We start from the raw sequence: 21686 nt of genomic DNA, 5'->3' as shown, positions 1-21686 counted from the left end.
TCTTATTAAATTCTCTTTATATAAAAAAACAACAAATGTCAATGTAACAAAGCATCAATGAACACACAATTCAACACGATTTTGATGTAAGAATGCATATATAACAACCATTTGATTTTTTTTTATCATTTGCACACACTGTATCAGACTTGAAGATGAAGTGAAGTCAAACATTGTCTGCCATCTTTGCTAACTTGCTTTCATTATTAGTAGAGAAAGAGAAAAAAGTAAAAAATGAAAAAAAATATTATAGTATTTTTGTACTGATTTCAATTTTCAAGCAACTGCACAGTTTCAATCAACAGTGATTTCATCAAATATTAGGCAAAAAAACAAACAAAAAAAAAAAAAACTCAGTTGACAATGCATTATAGATATTTTCTTGTAATTTACAATCATAAAACAGTACGGTAGACGAAAACGATGGAGTGCAAAAATTCAAAATGGCATAATTACAGACAAATAAAAAAACCTAAAGCACAATTACACAGTAAATAGATCTCATTGTTTTATACAAGCACTTTTAACTGGTCTATTTGAGCACTTTAAAGTTTTGCATTTTCACCATAGTTTCCTGTAAGGCATTTCCTGATTTAAAGATTGCGAAAATAATCATGTCTGCCATTTCGTAACTACTCCCCCATCATGAGTGCATTTACTGACAACATCCTTTATATTTCTAAAATATTTTTCTTGATATATTTTGGAAAAACAAATAATCCTACCATGAAATACAGTATATTTATTTCAAACACTAAGCACACGGCAAAACTACACAAAGCCAAGCTCTCAGAACATCTATTGAGCATAAACACCAATTCATCCACATACACAAGGCAAATAATAATGCAATGAAATCAATGAAAAACATTGTATCAGAGTGGTAGTGGTTCACATATGTGATGACAAAAATATTGCAACCATATAAAAGCGAGCATGTAAACATTCAGAAAACACAATGTTATGAGTGGTCTATTTCAATCCGAAAAACGTAAAAGGTCAAATTACATGCAAGTAACAATTTTGCATGGCTTTTCCACTTATTGCAGTTTGAGCCCAAAGAGTGTGAACTACGCCGTCCATTCCAAACTCTTCAGGGATGGAGGATGGATTGGCAAGTGTTTGTAGCACATGGAAAACCAGTGTGAAACCAGCGTGTCAGTCAGATCAACACATCATCACATGTTGCGCTGCTAGAGAAAGCATGTTTTGTGGTTTTTCATGAGAACATTTTCAAGCTTGTGGTACCAATGCACAAACAATTTCTTTAGTAGAGAGAGAGAGTGTTACAGTTCCTCATAGTCGCCCTCCTCTCTTTTCGCTGAGCCTTTTTCGCCAGCCAGAAAAGCTTCAAGATCATCAGTTTTCTTGCTTCGTGACTTTCTTTTTCTCTTGTCCTTTTCATCTGCGGTCACACCTGCCTCATCTCTTTCCTTTTTCTTGTGTTTGTGTTTCTTCTTGCTGCTTTTGTCATCATCCTGAGATGAAATACAAAGTAGTTATAAAACAGAGTCTGTAATTTCATCTTTGAATGATTGTAATTGAATACATTTCACCTCTTTGCTCCTCTTTTTCTTTTTCTTCTTTTCCTTAGAATGTTTGCTTTCTTTTTCTGTGAGAAGAAAAGTAGAACGCGTTTATTGATGCAAATATACACTACATTCTAAAGATTAAGATTTTCTATTAGATTGACTCTTATTCTGACCAAGGCTGCATTTATTTAATCCAAAATACAGTAAAAACTGTAATTTTGTAAAATATTATTACAAGACTAAATTTACAGTTTTGTGTTATAATATATTTATAAATTTAATGTATTTGTGTAATGGCAAAGCTAAATGTTCAACAGCCATTACTCCAGTCTTCAGTGTCACATGATCATTCAGAAATCACTGTGAAATCATAACTCGGTGAAAACAGTAGTGCAGTGTTTTTTCCCAGGATTCTTCGATGTACAGAATGTTCAGAAGAACAGCATTTATTTGAAATAGAATATAATGTTACAATATTTTGTAACATGACAAATAACTTTTCTCTCACTTTTTAGCAATTTAATGCATCCTTACTGATTTAAAAAAAACTCTTAATGACTCCAAATTTTGATTGTGTATATTTAACATAATATTTAATCATGTGTTAACATAATATTTCTAATGTAATATTAATGATCTATTATTCATATAATAGTTATAAAATATTTAATTTTGTGCAACATACAACTTATGTTGCACAATATTTATTAAAGAATCACTAGAAAAACTGATATTGACTGTTATATCGGCTATTGCTAATATTCTCCATACAAAAACATAGTTTTATTCCAGTGACTTGCCATCTTGTTCCTCACTGCTGTCTTTGCTTTTGATGGACTTTTCCTCGATTCCTAGACCAAAGAGGTCACCGTCATTCTTGCTTTTAAAGGAGAGTACGGTAGGCTTCATGGGCTCAGGAAATTTAGCTGCAGTGATATCATCATCAGAGAGATCAGGAATATCATCTCTAACTGTGAAAGATTCCTGGATCAAACAAGAAGGCAAAGGTCTTTTTGGTTAAATTATCCATCCAGACAAGTCATCCAAAACATGAACTACAATGCTCATCATTATCAACTCAGTACCTTATTCACTTTCTGCGTGACTTCCTCCTCACTCTCAAAGTCAGGGTCATCCATGACAAATGAAAGCATCTGTTTGGCCACAGGCTCGTCTGGGTCTGTGTCAGAGGACTCCACCGGAGCCGATTTTTCTTTCTGTTTTACAACCTGTGCTTGGGGATCTGACAGGGCTCCTGCTTCTGATGCTGTCTGCAGTGGTTGTGTGTTGTGTACCGGAGTGGGACTTAGAATGGAAGCCTCTACGTTCAGACTGCTGACACTCTCTTGGGCCTGGATCAATGGCTCTTTGTGGATAGGTTTTGGTTTGTCCTCCAGTGATAAAGAATCCATAGCCACCCTGAATAAACAAATATTAGTAACAAACACCATGAAAACCAGACTGTCTTCAGGAAACAAATGTTGCCCACAACACAAAATTTGAACTCCTAAAAGTTCATTAAGATCTCACTCATTAAATATAGTTTCATTTTCTCAATAATGAAAGCCAGGACTCTAAGCTTACAGGTGAGGTCCAGGGTTCAGATCTTCATCCTGAGCTACAGAAGGCTTTGGACCCTCCTCATCACTGGAGAAAGTGATGTCCAAGTCTTTAGTGGGGATAGAAGCTCTGGGTTCAAGTTCTGCATCATCAGGGTCCAAATCATCCTGGAACCCAGCGACCATCGGGTTCCCGTCTTTTCCTTCCCCATCACTAAAATAAACATGTTACAAATATGGATGCAAATTCAACTTTTTTTTTGAACTGATCAGCTATATTGTCTCACAGAGAAAATCACAAAGAAACCACAAGCTAAGTTCATTTACATGTAAAAGTACACCGCCAGTTAAAAGTTTGGGGACAGAATATTTGATTTCATTTCTTTTTTAAAGAATTAATACCCTTATTCAGCAAATGATCAAAAGTGACAGTAAAGAGATTAATAATGTTAAAAAAAAAATCTTCTTTAAGTAAATGCTGGTCTTTTTTCATCAGAGGAATAAATTGCATCGAACAATATATTAAAACCATTATTTAAATCATAATATTTTACTCTTTTTACTCAAATGCAGTTTTGCATAAGAGAATTCTTTCAAAACCATTTTAAAAACCTTTTTGATCCCAAACTTTGGTATACACTTTGTAGTGTATAATGTAAATAGCATATCACATAATAAAAGTTTATAAAGAATGCCTTCTTTCTATATATATCTATATTCTATATGTACCTGTCACTATCTGCAGGGCCCGCAGTAGAGGGCTGGGTGTTCATAGCCGGTTTTGGGTTAGAAGGGAGACTGTCCTCCAAGAAGCTTTTGTCTAGTCTCTCGTCTGGCACAAAATCATCCACGCTCTGAACTGTAGGCGGAGCCGCTGCAGAGACTGGATCTGGCTCTGTGGAAATCCAAGAAGTAAGAGCTCACATGATCTGGGGCAAAAACAACTTGCATTAAAAATATATAAACAGCAGCAATTACAAAAAGTTCCAAACAAGAGGAATACACGAAAAAAAAAAAAAAAAATTATATATTGAAATCTTATTTTTTCAAAATAGATACTGTTAGCTCCTTTAGGTGGTGTGCAAGAGCTAATAAAACCCTCTCCATAACTCAGGAATGCACAAGGTCTTGTGATTTTCTATTGATCCACAACACATCCTTATGATGTGCACGAGTCCTAATCCCCCCCATTTTTCACGGCTTTGTGGGTCTCGCTCGGGAAAAAATCTCTCTGAGACTGTGTGTGTGTGTGTGTGTGTGTGTGTGTGTGTGTGTGAATTCCTCTTAACCTTCAAATCTCTTCTGCAGTTCATAGCATTAGAACAGTCCTTTAACAATGAGTCACTGAGACACTGAACATTTGAAGAGAAAAACATAAAAGCTGTATATAAAAGCTCAATCTTTCTGTTTTGAGTGTTTTCTAATACAACAAGCACACTGAAAATTTAATACACAAAAAAAGTGAGAATGTCAAAAATGCTGTTGGTTGAAGAGCTTACAATCACAGCTAGAAGAACCATGCTAAAACTCACCCTGGGCGACTGCTGGAGGATCCTGTGTGGGAGCGGAGCCAAAGAGCCTGGAGATGAAGCTGCGTTTCTGGCTTTGAGGAGCAGAGGCAGAAGCCTGAGCTGGAGCAGAGACCGTCGGGCCGGGGTGAGCAGAGGAAGGGGAGGGAGAGGTCGCAGCCGCTTGGGTTGAGGAAAGAGGGGGAGGAGGAGGCGATGGAGAGGGGGATGGAGACTTCAGGGTCTGGGAGGGAATGGGAGGCTGCTGGGGGCTACAAGGGCTGGAGCTGCTGGTGGAGCAACCGCTCTGAGGAACGACGGGAGACTGCGAGCCTGAGGAGGGACTCTGTCCGTTAGCAGGGCCGGGAGAGCTGTAGCCTTTACTACGAGAGTCTTTCATTTCCAGGAAACTGAAAGTTATAACAGACACCTACTGTATCATAAAAGTCAGACGCCACTGACTGCAGTTCAGAAATCTAAGAATAGGCAGTTGTGGATGCTTTCAAAATTTCAAACAGCCGAACAATGTCACTTTTGTGAAGGAACTTAGGCTAGTGTTCAGACGTTTGGGTTTGGGTTTGGTAAGATTGGTAAGAATCTCTTATGCTCACCAAGGCTGCATTTTTTTGGTCAAAAGATATTGTGAAAAATGCTTACAATAAAAAAAATGTTTTCTGTTTTAATATATTTTAAAATGTAATTTATTAACATGGTGGCAAAGGTTCAGCAGCTATTGCTGCAGGCTTTAAAGAGGTCATATGATGCGATTTCAATTTTTCCTTTCTCTTTGGAGTGTTACAAGCTCTTGGTGCATGAAGATCTGAAAAGTTGCAAAGACTAAAGTCTCAAATCCAAATAGATATTCATCAAAGTTAAGACTCTGCCACACCCTCCTAAAACGGCTCATTCAAACACGCCCCCACATGTCTACATCACTATGTGGAAATATTTGCGTAATGCCTCCCAAATGTTCACGCAAAGTAAGAAGGTGTGGTTTCAGTAACCGCAGTTAGTGCTGAAGCAGCTATGTCAGGGAGGTGCTGTGTGTATCTAGGTGAAAGCAAAAGCACTTTATTTGGCGTTCCGAAAGTAGATGCATTTAGGAAGCTTTAAGATTACTTACAACAGAACAGCTACGCAATGTGGACGATCGTTTCGTGAACCTAGGAGAGGCGGTAATTCTGACTTTGCTACGACAATCTGGTGCTTCTGAATCAGCTTCTGTAAGTATGTTTTGTTATTAGTTTAAGTGTTTGCTATTGACTGTTGTGGAAATGTGGAGTTTTGCGCATTGTGTGTGATAGAGAGAGACAGGGTCACTCTGTGGAGTCAGCTGTCTTAACCGTCTGTGGCTTGTGTACTGCAAACACATGCAAGCTTCATCACTGTGTCTGTCACACGACTCTATTCCCCTTTCAGGCTTGAACTGATGGTAAAACTAAGGACATTATTAACTGTCTTTACATTTATTTTGAAAGATGAAGCTCGCGAATATGGAAAGGGGCGTTACATTTCTGACGAGTGCTTGCAGTGTTGTTCGGCCAGTCACAATGCACTGGGTCAGTTGGCCAATCAGAGCAGACTGCGCTTGTCAGAAGGAGGGACTTTGTAGAAAACAGTTTGAAAGAGGCGGGGTATAGAAGGCCTACAATAATGTACAGTATTTTGAAAATAATATTTTTTTGGAAATTAAAGCATGTCAACATATTCTGTTACACCAAATACACAAAATAATGATCTTTAAAAAAGCATCATATGACCCCATAAGATCTTTCAGAAATCATTTTAATCTGCTGATTTTGTGCTAAAAAAATTACTATCAATTTTGAAACCAGTGCTGCTTAATATTTTTATAGAAACTGTGACAAAACAATTTCCCTACAATAAACAGAACATTCGAAAGAACAGTATTTTTTAAAAAAACATTTTTTTTAATATAATATATAAATGTCTCTACTGTCACTTTTAGTTTATGCCGTTATTAATTACATAAAATAATTAGAAAATTTCTTAAAATGAGTGTATAAGTGTAAAGTACTAATTAAAAAAAATAACTCTTACTGACTCCAAAGTTTTGAACAATTGTATAGCTGTATGTGCATGGAATGTCGCTGATATTTGATTTAGAAGTTTTGACTGTCCAGCAAAAGAGAATTAAAACACAGGAAGTTTATGTGGGGTGTTCTTTAGTTCTTACATCTCATAATTCTGGTCTTCTGTCTCCTGCTGAACTGTTAGCTCCTCTAGCGTGGCATCAATGTCCAACTGATTGGTCTCTAGCTGTCGTAACAGGGTCTCTCTCTGTGGAAGTTGGCAGTAGAAATTAAAATGAAAGTTTCATTCACTATCTTCTCAATGAAAGCTGTAACAGCTAGGGTAATGAGAACAGAGATAAAGGCAAACACGCAGAGAAAGATTCCTGTGATTACTGATCTCATGCCATATAATTGAGCTTAGACGATATTAACATTTACAAATGACCACTGATAGCTGTCTGGTAGCTGGTTGAGGTTTGATTTGATAAAGCTAGAGATACTCTAAGCTAGACAATTAACCTGCTTACCTGAAGCTGTAAGAACGGAATGTTGAAAAATCGGTGCAAATATTTTAAACCAAAACCGTTCTTCATGGAAGATTCTGCATAATGGATGTAAGAGGAGCCAAGGGGTCTAAAAAATCACGGAGACATCAAACATCAACAAAGCCCACTGAGAATAATAAAAGATCAACTCATTAATAAACATAGTCTATTTTTTCTAATCTTAAATTCAAAATTGGCCCACCACAATGTATAAAGCATAAACAACGTCTATGAATGCATAGTGAAGTGGTTAAAAATAAAAAGGCAAATGTCAAATATTATTTTAAAGAAAGGCTATGGAGACTTTTTCTATTTTTTCTTTGGAATAATGGATAAACTGACTACTTATTTTCAAAATGATCAGAAATGTATATTAAGACAATAAAAAGGGTCAGTTTAGTCATTTTTGTTGCCTGCAGTGATCTTACCTGTTAAGGCCGGCAATGAAGTCACGGATGTCATCAGGCAAAATGACTCTGTGTTCTCCCATGTCCCGGTAATTTCCGAGTACACACACAGGCACATGAGTGGGTACCTTAGGCAGCTCCCGCAGAATGTAATTATAAGTCCTATTGGATCATGAAAAGCACAGATTTGTAGAGCAAAGTGCTTGTTGCGAGTTCTGCATGATGGAGAAGTAGTCTTTAGAGATCTTGCTGATTGTCTTTGTTCCCTTACCACTGCTTGGTGATGTCAAACATCAAAATCACACCATTGCAGTTCTTATACACATCCAAAAACTCAGCATCCAAGGCCAGTTCACTATCCGTCTGCTAAAGGCAAAGAGACATATGCTGATTTGGTGCTTTGGGTATATTTTGCATTATTATTAGTCTTGAAAATAGTAGTGTAGTGTAGTAGTGAAACTGTAAAAACCTGATAGATCATCACCACAGACTTACCTCTTGAGGTTCATTCTCCAACTTCAAGGTTTCACCTCTCTTTTTCCCCTTTCCTAGAGAATGTCAAAGCCAAAATATTGTAAGAACACATCAAATTTGACAACTTTCACTAACTTCAAAAACAGCATCAAAAATAGGTCACTGGTTTTGTGGCTTTTTCCCTTTCACAAAGGAAGCGACATAAGTGACATTAGCACTAATTGGTGTCCTGTGGTATCTAGGTATCACCACTCCACATCTTTACGTTCCGTTTTTTTTTTTTTTTTTTTTAGATCAACACACGTTAGATTAGGTACATTTGTAGTCTGCCAGAATGCAGCGAGTGAAAAGTCAGTCAACACAAAATGTTGGCACTCAGATAACAGAACAAACGGATCAAGCACAGGCAAGTCACAGCCTAAAGTCTACAATCTCTGAAGTTTCTCACCTACACCTTCTGGAAGGGGGATTTTTTGGCCTGGTTGGACAGCAAGTAAGAAAAATACCATTAATATATATATGACTGGGGATGAAGGAGGGCTGGATGAAATGGCTTCATGTATGACCGACCGTCAGAATGAGATGAGTTTGTGAATTAAACAATGACATGCAGTACCTCTACACTAAACTTGGCATTAAAAGGCATAAACAAGAAAATGCATGAAGGCTAGAATACACTACATTAATTTTAAACCTCGACAGATTTTTGAAAACTAGCCTTTATACACTTCTAGACTTTGTAAATGCTTACAGAGAAAATTTGGACATCACACAATAAACAGCTGAGTGTCACACACTATTAGACGTTCGAGCCATTTTGAACAAACACAAACATGCTCCTTGTTGCTAGGAGACGCGTGAGACAAATAAAAACATTGTTCTAAAATTTGCTTCAAATATGAAGCAAGAGTTTGCACCTATCACACATGATGTGACTTTCTGTGAAATCTGTCAACTTTGACTGCTTAAAATCTGCTTTCTGAATTTAAGCAATTAGCACGGACTCCTCCAGACTGCAAAACTGTGCAAAACTTTTGTAGTGTGTTCCAGCCTTATGATAAATATTAAAATAATGTCTACAAAGTCGCCTGATCTGAATGCTGAGAACTTATTTGAAATAGACCGGAGGACACTCACCTTTATCCACCACATCCCAAACCTCTACCTTCACCACATCATCAGTAGCTGAAGAGAAATGACAAGAATTTGAGCAGCTCTGAAAAACTGAGGTCGCTTCCTTACATTTCTTTCAATCCCTTTATTTTGCAGTGATTCTTCTAAGTAGCCGCAGTACAAAAACACATGTGCACAGCCTCAGAATTTAACTGGTTGATTTTTAATTTATTAATTTACTGTTTTCTTAAAGGAACAGTTCACCCAAAATAAAAATGTACCCTAGGACCATCCATTTTCTTTGTCAGAACAGATTTGGAGAAATTTAGCGCTACATCACTTGCAACCACTGGATCTTCTGTATCAGAATGAGTGTTCAAATAGCTGATAAAAAAATTCTGTTCTGATAAAGAAACAAAATTGGATTTTCATTTTTGGGATAACAATTCATTTCATTTTTACTTTGCCAGAAGTGCTTTGCAATGAGCACGAGTAACATATTGGATACAAGTACAGCCATGCCCGCTATCAAAAGCAGGATGCCTCACAGTAAATTACAGCCAACAGGTTACAGATGGATGTAAATACAGAGGGAAAACATACTACTAGGCCTCTAATGTTTGATGCAGGCCATTTAAAAACGAAATCCAGCATATCTACTTATCCTCTACCTGACAGACTGCATATTTACCTTGATGTAAATCTATTTTGACATATTTAAGATGCATAGATGGAAAGAAATAATTAATTAGATTAAAATAAAACTCACTTCTTTACAACAAAAGCCTGTTAAATAAATTCAAAAAAGCTTACTTTTGTAATTCCAGTGAATACTAGTGACCTGGATCTCCTGAGTGGGAATGTACTCTTCCTGGAACTTCTTACCCTGCAGCCGATGCCACAGGGTGCTCTTTCCAGTGTTTCTATCCCCTCGAATAACTATCTTCACTTAAAGAACACACATAACATGTTAGAGCTCGCGTTAATAATCTTATCTCTAGCACACAGTAACTATGGGCTCCAGCAACACAGACCTGATTTGTTGTGACATGTTGTGTGCGTTATGATTTAGGCCAATATGTAGGCCTTTTATGGATTAAATCTTGGTAAAAATTTAAGGCAAAGCAAAGAAACATCACTTAAATAATCCAAAAACTCGCACATTCTAATTATTTATCATTAATAATACATTTCCCCTGAGGGTTTTAACTCGTCATGCATTTGACTTACTGTTGTATTGAACCCCTTTAGCAAATCTTCTCTGCAGACTCTGGTTCATTGACTGCAGGCCAGCAGGGATGTTCTTGTCCTTTACCTGACCAGCCGGCTCAGAGCCAACGAGCTTCTTCAGAGCGGAAAACATCTTGACCAAACTATGCCTCTAGGTGTATATTACAGATACTGAATATTCTTGTCTCAAATAGGCTTCTATGATGTCTCCAGGTTGTCTGTCTGTGGGTGGACAGTTTTCTTGCAATGCTCATGAACCATTTCTACTTTGGTTTGAGAGGTGAATGAGTCCTGCTTTGGCACAGCATAATAGATCTCAGAATATATTCATCTCAGGATCCCCTCTTCCAAAGAAGGACACAGCTACTGCAGTCCAGCATTACAAGACCTTCATTCAAGAGCTGATCAGCTTCTGCTACTACAACATACAAGAAATAAACAACAACAGTGAACTCAATTGAATGAAGCTGCAATGCATTATATGAAGACGTGCAGCTGTAGACATATAAATGACAAAAAAAGCAAGCCTCTTTCATGGATTGACTTGCTGCAGAGCGCTGCAGTAACTCTAATTTGCAGTGATGCCTAAGGCTGTGTCTCAAAACCTAGTAAGCTGCCTACCTAGACAACATTTTGGCACACTATAAGCGCGATTCTGTCTAGGTAAGCAGTTCGCTAAGTTTGAGACAAACCTGATACAACGATTTCTACCATAATAGAAAGGACCGAGATGTTTATATAATAGAAAATAGTGCAAAACATATCTTGAAAATATTTTTTTAAACGCAAATTGTACATGAACTAACGTAATATTGTGGATTGCTGTCAAGTCAGATTTTTGACAGCTGCTTGTACACACTAGCCTGCTAACGCGGAACTGAATATCTAACAGATTTCTCTCAATTTGTGATGCTCTTGTACTTACAGTGGTATTGTCGTCTATACTAGACCAACTGAGTGCTTGGATCCAAAGCTCCACATCTTAAATTTGTGACTTGCTGTGCAGTGTGCTCATACTAAATCCTCTACAGCTTATGAATAATGAAATCATTGAAATGTTGCTCTGTGTATTTGTGAAGTACGTAGCTGTAAGGTTAGCTACACTCACGAAGATCACATTTCAAAATAAAAGTCTCGATACAAATTCGTCTGAAAAGCCAAGGCTCACTAAAAATCTAGAGAATGTAATATGACACATATAACACATGCAGATGTTGGAAATTAAAACAGAAACTCTATACAGTGTTGAAGGTTTATTTAATTTATTTTCATTAGAAATCATGCACAACACAGGTGTTGCGTAAGAGTTAACGTTACCTAAAAAAAAGCTAATATGCATCTGTAGACTGATGTCACATTCTGTCAATAAGATCAGAGTCTGTAGGTTGAAATAGCAGAGCAATATCACAGCTGTAACGTTACATAAAATAAACGTACTGTGCGACGCATTCCTCTCAACTGTAGAGCAAGAGTTCGTTACGAACGAAGCTTTTTAATACGGAGTACTATGTGGCCATCTAGTGGTCGTAACAACGAATAGCATGTACCAAAGTGTTGCGTTCCGCTGGTTTAGTTTTACATGGAAAATCATGTTAAGGGAAAATATGTTCGGTGCTTTTTAAGACGTTTTGCATAACAATATTGTCATTATTTTCAGCCGTCTCCATTACTGTAGTGCAACTACATGCAACCATGTGCTACAGTGAACATTTTATCTCCATGGTGTGAGATACGTTTTTTTCTGCATTTTAATGAAGCCACACATTTTTTAAATATTATTAATATTTATTTTATATTTGTTTATCTAGATGCGTAGCAGCTGCAGCATCACACAAAAATATATGTTAGATTTCAAACGATATATGTGTATTAAATCTCTAAAGTAAAATACAAACAATGTTAATATGTTCTGATTCTTGTTTTCATGAACCTTAAGGGAAACTGAGGCCACAATCAGTGAGGCAACACTCAAAGTTATTTAAGACAAGAAAACAAAATGAAACACAATTATATCCATAGAATTCATGAACATATTAAACTTTCATCCCATTCATCTCATCTCTTGCATCCAGCAGGGGAATCAATATCCAGTGTTCTTAACAGTGATTTTTTGAGATAAATCAATCTTATAGTCTTTGATACCTGAGGAGAAAAGCACAGTAATTAATATAAGATAGACTGAGACTGGAAGACACCATGCGATACATTTGTTATGCTAAGTGCATTGTTACACCTATTTAGTGTAGAATTCTCTCACCCTGTGTCAGAGAGTTGCCGTCTGAGGAGATATGCCAGTATCTACGATCATTCTTCTGAAGTGCTCGTTCTTCATTGACCACACTGAGGAAGGGTCCCCACAAGCTGTCCTCTGTGTTAAAGCTGTGATACAAGGGGCAAAAAGGTTGCCTCGTAATCAAAATTCATAACAAAGAGTTGTAATTAATACAGTAAAAAAGCAAACAACATTTTTGACAATATAGAACAAATAAAGCATCTTGAGAAATTAAAACTCACGTGAAACCAGTTTGTTTGTCTTGGAGAAGGTTGAGGGCTTCAAATAGCGAGGAGCCCCTGGGTACATGAAGAAACACAGACGATGCACCGCTTGATTTAACAACCTCCACCTGTAGTGACACTTGCCCATGACTTGGGAGGACTTCTGAAGGGGAATCCGCATCAAGAGTCAGAGTGTCTAAAGCAGGGACATCATGGAGCACAAGAAAGAAACAAAAGTTATTAGGAAAACTAATTTTGAGATTAAAATACTAAAACGTAATCTGCTGCTAACCATATACTATTTTGTATATAATATATACCGTTAAAATACTCTAAATGCAGCTGGAAAAATAAACCTAGGACAAAATACAATTCTGCTGATTGATACTTCACTGAGCTTGCATGCATGTTGTACATACCATTCTCATTGCTACATTCTTGGCTCTTCAGATGAAGGTAAGTGCATTGGTGTAGAGCTGGCAGGACCTGAGAGATGGCCATAGGGTTATGGTATGTTTGTTTCTTAAGATCTGCCCTTAAAGCCTCCATAGCAGAGCCACATTCCTCCATCTGACTGCCCATAGCCATCAAGGCCTGTAAGACAGAGAACCTGCCACTCAAATAAGGCATTTTCATTTAACCAAATATCTTTTTTTTTTACCTGCACTGCCAATCCCGTACTGAACTCATGTGACCATCAGCTCTCTTAGAGTCAAGAAGCCTCCGCTTAATGGTGGCAAGAGCCCTCTCTAGCTCTGCATTATCTTTAACAGCAATTCCCTCGTCTTTTAGACACTGCAGGACCATGCCTGCCACTGCATGAGAGTCTGAAGAGTGAAGGAGGAAGTCCTGTTGGTTAGTGACCTCAGGACAAATTAACATATTTCCTTAAATTTAATACAAAAGGAGGACACAACTGTGCTGGACATTACACTTTAATTGTGTCTGTGTGTGCTTCAGAATCTTCAAAATCTGAAATATGGTATTTTGCATCCTTTTTGAAGTGTGAAGGCTTCAGTTTCCATTCATTGTAATTGCTTGAAATGTTTTGTGTAACACAGAAGAAAGTAAGTCATATGGGTTTGGATTTACAGTGAACCATTTCTTTAAACCAAAAACAAAAAAAGAGTTGATTTAAACTCACCGACACATGAGGACTCTCCGTGTTTTAACTGTCTATGTTCCACAGCATGGATGAGTTTTTGGCTGACATGTGTGCTGACTCTAACACTGCTCACACACAGAGCCAGAATGCCCAGAGAGTACTGGTAGTAGCTGGTCTTTGGACGGTGACCGACTGCAGAAAAGAATATTAAAATTAGACATACAGTACAACAAAATGACATATATACCTGTAGATATATAGATATAGATATTAAATAACACTTTTATTCAGGATACATTAAAATTGGTTTGACAAAAGATTCCTATTTCAAATAAATGGTTTTGTTTTGAACTTTCTGTGTAAAAATCTACTGCATTTTTCAAAAAAACAAAGCAAAAAACTATTAAGCAGTGCAACTGTTTTCAACATCGATCATATTACTGTTTTGACTGTATTTTTAATCAAATGCAGCCTGGTTGGTAAGCACAAGAGACATTAAAAAATCTTCAGTACCCTATTACAATAAATTGCCCCTTACATGCAATGTTCTGTTTTCCTTCCTCCATCTCTTTCTTAAGGTGAATGAGGAGAGACTCCATCTCATTATGAGTGAGATGTACACTCTCCAGATCATGACAGGAAGACTTTAAAGCCAAGATGTACAGAGCTAGACGGCCAACCACCAACTCATTATTTCTGAGAGATTTGCAAGCAGATATATAAACTAGTAATAATACATTACAGGCAGAACCAAAATCAGTTGAAACAGAACAATATTCTAGAATAGATGACCACAGAACCAGGGTGGGTTGGATTTATTCCACTACAGTGACAATCATTCCTGATGCAATTTGCAGTTGTTTTAAAATTTAATGAGAAAGATGTGAAATGTCTTCCATACTTCTCAATATCATCATGAAACTCTGCCTTTATGTGGTTGAGATGTTCACTCTCTTTAGCTGATTATGGTGTGTTGAGAGCCGCAGGGCGAACATTTTGGAAAACATCTAAACCTGCAATAAAAAAATAATTAAAAAACACCAAAAAGTTATAGACTACTATTCTTTTGGACATACCGTATTTCTGTGGCAATCTTTAATTTAAAATACCCAAATAACATATAAATATGGTAATGATTCTGTATATTTGTATATAGCAAAGAACCTTCTAAGTCCATCATTTTTGTACTATGGTACTGGTACAGTACTTTTCGTAAAGGTATTCCTGTAGAAATAGGGAAAGCGTATTGTGCAGTAACATGATTTCTGTCATATCCCAACCACATGATCAGATCATATGATGACTACAAATCAAAATAAAAATAAAAAAGGGGGAAAAACCGAAAGAAAAGAAAGACTAAATGATGTATTAAATCTTACCACAAGGCTCTCCAGCAGCAGCGCACTCACAATGACAAGAGTAATCTGACAATGACAATACATAGAAATGTTGAAATTTGTTATTAAAACAGCATATTAACATTTTATTTTATTTTATAGCAGTTACCTAAATTCTAACTTCTAATGCGTTTTGAGCTTAAACATTCTGTATAATACTAAAGCAAATTCAATCAATGTGTTTAGAAAGTGGTAGTGGTTCTTACCATTTTAAGGCGAAGTTAGGTATCCTGCTGAATCCAGTTAAAAATGAACACCTGACACAAAAAAAGCCTTTCTAACACATTATGGCAGTAGAGGTGGAGTTAGTTACTCATCTATAGAGTTTGTAGTTTTGCAACTTATTGTCGACCTGTGCTCTTAATTATCTGGTTTCCTCTATTTTTGTTTTCTTTTCTTCGCTCATTTTTTTCTAATGTTTCACAACAAGAACATTTCTCCTCTTTCTTCCAAAAGTTTGTTTACTGTTATTATAGCGCACTTCCGGTTAAAGAACTACAAAACCAACGAACTACAAATCCCGTGAAGCACCGTTCACTTTCACACCGTTCTAGAAAGGCGTCTTAAAATTAAGAACGAACATTTGGCTCTTGCAACTTCCGATGCCAGTTGTCTTTAGATACTTTTCCACATTTTAAGCAAATTTGGCTTTCCGCTTTTGGGGGGCGTGTGAAAGGTAAGTGTTTGTGTTCGTAATGGAAGAACAAACTGTGTTTTGTTGTGCATGTTGTTGTGGGGCGTATGACTGGAGGATGTTTCAATCTGCAGCCAGCGATCAATTCAAGTTATTCTTATCCAGAGAACCAAAATATTTCTTAATGGAGAATAATTAAAAATCATTACAAGCAAGCTGAAAGAAAAAAAGATATATACTTTTTCAGAGCGTTACAATGTTATGGCCTAATGTAGAGGAAAATATGACATGACCAAGTTAGTAACGAGTTAGCGACCAGTTAGCTTATTACATCTACAACTCACACCTGCAAATGACAGTTTGTCCTACTTAAAAAAAATAGCCATGCATTATTTAGGTATGTATGATTTATGTATAAATCTTCTTTGAAGGTAAAGATAAAATATTTGCGTTTGTCTTAGTATTTAATACTCAGGTCATGTTGTACTGAAGGTCTCGAACCATTGATTTATTAATTTTTCTGTTTTCCAGATTCTTCTACTCTATTCACACTGTGTGACTGTTCTGATGTTTTCAGCTCATCTTTAGCTGGAGGATGATACAGGGCACCAGGTCTGGAAGCAGCGAGCTGGCCACAATCAGAGACTTGAGTCATCTGACAGGTGGATATATGCCAAATACGTAAGTTTTATGGTCTTGTGCTTTTACACAGCACTCATTTATTCAATAAAGTGAAGACTGCTCATCTTATTTGTCTGTGCATTTCATCTTAAAAGCTGGGATAGAAGATGCATGAGGAAACAGAGGAGAAGGACAGATGATGAGTGAGTAAACGGTTTCCGCTCGTGAGATTTGCTCTATGCTGCAGTGGGTTTTTCATGGCCCTTTTTCCCTTCAGAAGCTGCAGTCCTAAACGGCGAAAGCTGATGGGAGAGGAAGGAGCAGATGAGTATCCAAGTCCTAAAGTGAGCCAAAGATGGTCTGTGGAGTCTATCACCTCTTCCCCTTCTGAGACCAGCCTGGTTCAGTTACACACTGAACCCAGGACAGAAGAAATGGGTCTGCCCTTTACATCCACTCTGTCTCCACTTCCCAGAGTTCCCACAGAAGGCTCAAGCATGGAGGTAGAGGCCACTCAGAGGAGACTGCAGGAGATCGAAGACAGGCGAGACAGAAATGAAGACGTCATTATCTTAATTTCAATCATTGTGGCCTGGTTTCACAGACAGGGTTTAGGTTAAGCCGGGATTAGGCCATAGTTCAATTAGGACATTTAAGTATCTTTTATAAACATGCCTTAGAAATAACACTACTGGTGTGCATCTTGAGACAAAACAATGGCACTGACATATTTTAAAGATCAGTCAGTGCGTGTTTCTTTCAGTTAAAACAGCCCAGACATGCATTTAGTCTGGGACTTGGCTTAAACCTTGTCTGTGAAACTGGGGGTGTATCTCTGCTTGTGTTTGTAGAGTCATTGTTCAGAAATGAGATGTCTGAAAGTTCAATCTGATGTTATGCTACCTTTAAAAACTGTACATTTTTTATAGGCAGTCTTCCTGATATATTGTGTGTGTTTGGTACAGGATAACTTTGGAGGATGATAGTGATGAAGAAGAGCTTGATGTGGAACCGGCTCAGTGCAGACCAGTGCTGGTGATGTCTGACAGCTTAAGAGAGGGGCTACAGCGGGGGATCAGTGACATTCTACCCCAAACAGTAGCGCAATCAGTGTGCGTATCTTATTTTCGGGTTTCTGTATGTTCTTAACACTTATTGGCTCTTTGATTTAACACATCTGTTTAAATTTAAGTTGATAAAGAAATTCATAAATAAGCTTCATTTCAAGTGTTAATGAATAAGCCTGTACTACCATTGGGGCTGAATTTTTTTTTTTTTTTAAGAAATTAATACTTTCTTGTCTGTTAATAAGTCTTTCTTGAGCTGCAAATGTGCTATGTGACCATAGACCAAAAAAACCAATCATAAGGGTCAAGTTTTTGAAATTGATATTTATACATCATCTGAAAGCCGAATCTCTGCAATCTGAGGATGCAAAAATACTGAGAAAATCACCTTTAAAGTTGTCTAAATGAAGTTCTTAGCAATGCATATTACTTCTCAAAAATTAAGTTTTGATATATGTACGGTAGGAAATTTACAAAATATCTTCATGGAACATGATCTTTACTTAATGTCCTAATGATTTTTGGCATAAAAGAAATATCGATAATTTTGCTGCTGTTACAATGTTTTTTTGGCTATTGCTACAAATACACCCCAGCTACTTAAGACTGGTTTTGTGGTCCAGGGTCACATATTAGAATGATTTCTAATGTATCATGTGAAAACAGCTATTACAATACAAAAGTTATTTCACATGACTGTTTACTATATTTTTGATCATACAAATGCAGCCTATTTGATACTTTTTCAAAAACATTAAAAACTTGAAAGATCTTATCGACCCTTATGTAAAATCAAAACATGAAAAAAAGTATTTATTTTCAGTGTATTGATAAAAAACTGATTCTGATAAAGAACTTTTAAAATGCCTAAATTAGATGAGGCACATTTATTGAGAAAGTAAATAGAATTGTTTTCCTGTGCTTTTAAATGACCAATTCTGAACGACTGATATGAAATCGTATGGATTCTTATTGTTTTCGTCATTGTATGAAAACAAACAGCAGCAGAACATCGGCTTCTACTAACAGCACTGAGCTCATTGTAAAGAAATCTAGTTTAGCATGCTCTTCTTCACTCACCTCTGCAGGAGCTGCTCCTGTATGGAATTGGTGTTGTGGCGCCCCCCAGAGGACCCTCTCACCCAGAGGCTGAAGGACTCTTTACATAAACAGCAGCGCAAGCAGTTGGCAGTGAGCAGACAGACTTCCACCCCTGTACCCCACATCAGCAGCCCCCCACCCCAACCCCAGTTCACAGCACCCAGTGAGCAGACTTTCAGCCCGCTGTTCAGCAGCCCTGCGCTCCTCAACTCTGGAGAGGAAGACATGGAGTTATAGAGGGAAATCTTTACCAAAAACCTTAGCATCCTGTGTGTACAAAAAAGCTTTGAATTTTATCAGTGCAAACAAGGAATTACTATAAGGGGAGAGCATAATGAGTAATTCACAAATGCTCACATGAGATTTCTCTTGTGCCATGTATTCTTTGTTTCAACCTGCGCTGCTTCTGTAGATGGGACCATATTTGCACTAGACTAAATGGGAAGTATCCTATGTGAACGTGGTCAGTGGTACATTGATTGAATGTGCAGTTGCAACTTCACATCCACTCTTTGCTGTTGAAAGCTGTGAATATTCAAACACATTACTGGTTAACAATGCAAAATATTTTAGGTTTTTCTGTAGGCAGTTAGTATTATTTCAGTGTCCTGTCAGTTTTTTATTTTATTTTTTTTAAGATGCTGTAGTTATGGAAAGCGCCGATTGATGAATTTGATGAAATGAATGGGAGGTTGATTTTGGAAGGGTCACCATGTGCTCTTGAACTGGACAGAGACAGCAGCCGTGATCTTTATAACCGGTTTAACTATCTACACAACAGAAATGTGATTGTTGGTGGAGATGCATAGGTATACAAATTGAAATCTATTGATTTCAGTCGTTCATTTTACCTGGTTCTGTTTTTCCAGCTGAAGAACAAATATCACTTCTAAGTCTGGCTGCAATTATTAAACCACATTGAAATACAGTAAGCTGCAAATCCATTTTGTCTGTGTTTTAAACATTGGCCTAAAATGATTGTTTAAACATTTCGTTTTACCCTTTTGCAATTTATACGTTTTGCCAAAAGTCAAAATATAAAATTTGTAAATATTGACTATATCGTACTATGACAGATTTGTTTTTAAATAAAATCAGTTTGGCATTATACTTCTCTGCTTGCAACATTTTATTTATGCAGAAAAAAACATTCATACAAAATCATGAATTGTCTGCTTTGAGTTATGTTATTCAATTACAATAATAATTCATTAAAAAAAATCACATAAAAAAACAATTAACAGTTAAATGACCAGTTGTAAATAATGTTAGGTACACACTACATCTGTTCATTATTTCACAGTAAACTCAATCAAAATTCTAAGATCAAGAATTATTCATTTTATATCAAAGTTCATCTTTTGGTCTATTTGAAACATTCACTTACAGTGAAGGGCTCTGTCTGTCCTGACCATTAACATCGCTAATGAGCTCCACAGAGGGTATTAAAGGGATAGTTCACCCAAAAATGAACTCTCGTAGCTTCATAAAATTACGGTTGAACCACTGATGTCACATGTCCTTACTACCTTTCTGTGCCTTGAACGTGGTAGTACCATTGGTGTCTATGAAGGGTAAGAAAGCTCTCGGATTCCATCAAAAATATCTTAGTTTGTGTTCTGAAGATGTACAAAGGTCTTATGAGTAATTAATGACACAATTTTTCGGTGAACTATACCTTTAATTAATTTTACTTGCACATGATTTTCCCATAAAATCAACAATTTATGAACAAATTCTAATGCTGAAAGTAAATGTTAACTGGATATGGTCTTTGGTAAGTGATCTTCTGTCCTATAGCTGTCCTAGGCTGGAGCAATCTGGCAAAAAAAAAAAAAAAAAATGAAAAAAACTATTAAAAAATATTTTGATTATTTGAAATAAATTAAAAAATTAAGTATAACATAAAATGTTAAAATATATATTTTCAAAAAAAACAACTTACTACTAAAAAAAAAAAAAAAAAATAAAAACAAAAAAAAAAAAAAACAAAACAAATATATATATAAAAAACTATATAAATTTATAAAAACCATTAAAAAATATTTTAAAGAACTATAATATATAAATAATACTAAAAATTAAAACCCTAAAATATTTAGTTAACTTTGTTAATAATCTGAGACTGGTTGATTTACTGTTTCCAAATAAGACCCACCCAGGTTTGTGGGATCCCTGTCCCACTTCATGTGGCTGGGGCAGAGGGTTTGGCTCTCTGCTCGAAGCTGAAGAATGCGACTCTGGAGGTGCTGCAGAAGTTTAAATGAGGTCAGGTCTTGGCTGACTCGAGAGTTTTGGACGTCTGTGTCACCCTGAAGAGCAGGGGGTGCAGACTGGGGTTCGTTGTAGTCTCGGTATTGCTGCAGAGAAACCGAGAGAATCAGGGAGATGAACTTACTATGTGTTCTGCTACAATCATAAAGAATTACAGAGAAAGTAAGCATGCAAAATGTTGCCTCAAGTATGTTTTCAGTTTGTATTTAAACTATATAAGTGCTGTTGTTCTGAACATGAGTAATAATGCTAAAATGTATACCAGCAGCATGATATGGGTATACATTTTATTCAAATTATTAATAAGAGCTGAAATTTTAAATTGAAATAAAATATAAAATGTTGAACGAAATTAAATGTTGCGTCGGCAACTAAGTGAAATAAAACAAGTTTAAGCTCAGGTATGAAAATTAAAGCTAAATAGTATTAAAAAAAAATTAACATTTAAAATTAAAATGTTAAAAGCTAGTTCAAAGTATAAAAACTATAATAGTAAATAAATATAATAAAGAACAATTTTGTAATAATAAATACAAAAATAAACACTGGCATTTACCCCAGTCAGATGTCTCATCTCATCCTCCAGT

General features: G+C 36.5%; 2 protein-coding genes and 1 pseudogene across 6 annotated transcripts; 1 reads left to right on the top strand and 2 right to left on the bottom strand.

The window, feature by feature from the left end:
• Nucleotides 1-11483, bottom strand: LOC109065560 (rab-like protein 6). 4 transcript variants are annotated; one of them, XM_042723941.1, is made up of 17 exons: nt 11330-11483; nt 10405-10822; nt 9988-10122; nt 9199-9246; nt 8510-8539; nt 8083-8135; nt 7859-7953; nt 7609-7749; nt 7163-7268; nt 6797-6900; nt 4624-5009; nt 3821-3986; nt 3117-3305; nt 2618-2951; nt 2333-2516; nt 1557-1612; nt 1-1478 (listed from the first exon to the last, which is right to left on the bottom strand). In XM_042723941.1, the coding sequence occupies exons 2-17, from the start codon at nt 10535-10537 to the stop codon at nt 1287-1289; spliced, it is 2352 nt and encodes a 783-aa protein (XP_042579875.1). In that variant the 5' UTR covers nt 10538-10822; nt 11330-11483; the 3' UTR covers nt 1-1286. The 4 variants fall into 4 exon arrangements, with proteins under 4 accessions (XP_042579875.1, XP_042579876.1, XP_042579877.1 ...); XM_042723942.1 differs by having other exon boundaries at nt 7859-7950; XM_042723943.1 differs by lacking the exon at nt 8510-8539.
• A 138-nt stretch (nt 11484-11621) lies between these two features.
• Nucleotides 11622-14817, bottom strand: LOC109065514 (annotated as a pseudogene).
• A 1099-nt stretch (nt 14818-15916) lies between these two features.
• LOC109065584 (coiled-coil domain-containing protein 117-like) lies at nt 15917-19935 on the top strand. Of its 2 annotated transcripts, none has more exons than XM_042723946.1 (6): nt 15917-16078; nt 16568-16717; nt 16813-16860; nt 16935-17201; nt 17623-17769; nt 18813-19935. In XM_042723946.1, exons 2-6 carry the CDS (start codon nt 16632-16634, stop codon nt 19060-19062), a joined length of 798 nt encoding a protein of 265 aa, XP_042579880.1. In that variant the 5' UTR covers nt 15917-16078; nt 16568-16631; the 3' UTR covers nt 19063-19935. The 2 variants fall into 2 exon arrangements, with proteins under 2 accessions (XP_042579880.1, XP_042579879.1); XM_042723945.1 differs by having other exon boundaries at nt 15919-16078; nt 16614-16717.
• The last annotated feature ends 1751 nt before the right edge of the window (nt 19936-21686 follow it).

The sequence above is a fragment of the Cyprinus carpio genome, chromosome B5, assembly GCF_018340385.1.
Source record: "Cyprinus carpio isolate SPL01 chromosome B5, ASM1834038v1, whole genome shotgun sequence".
Taxonomy (NCBI): domain Eukaryota; kingdom Metazoa; phylum Chordata; class Actinopteri; order Cypriniformes; family Cyprinidae; genus Cyprinus; species Cyprinus carpio.
Note: the sequence above shows the minus strand (reverse complement) of the source record. Positions and strands in the feature narration are given on the sequence as shown.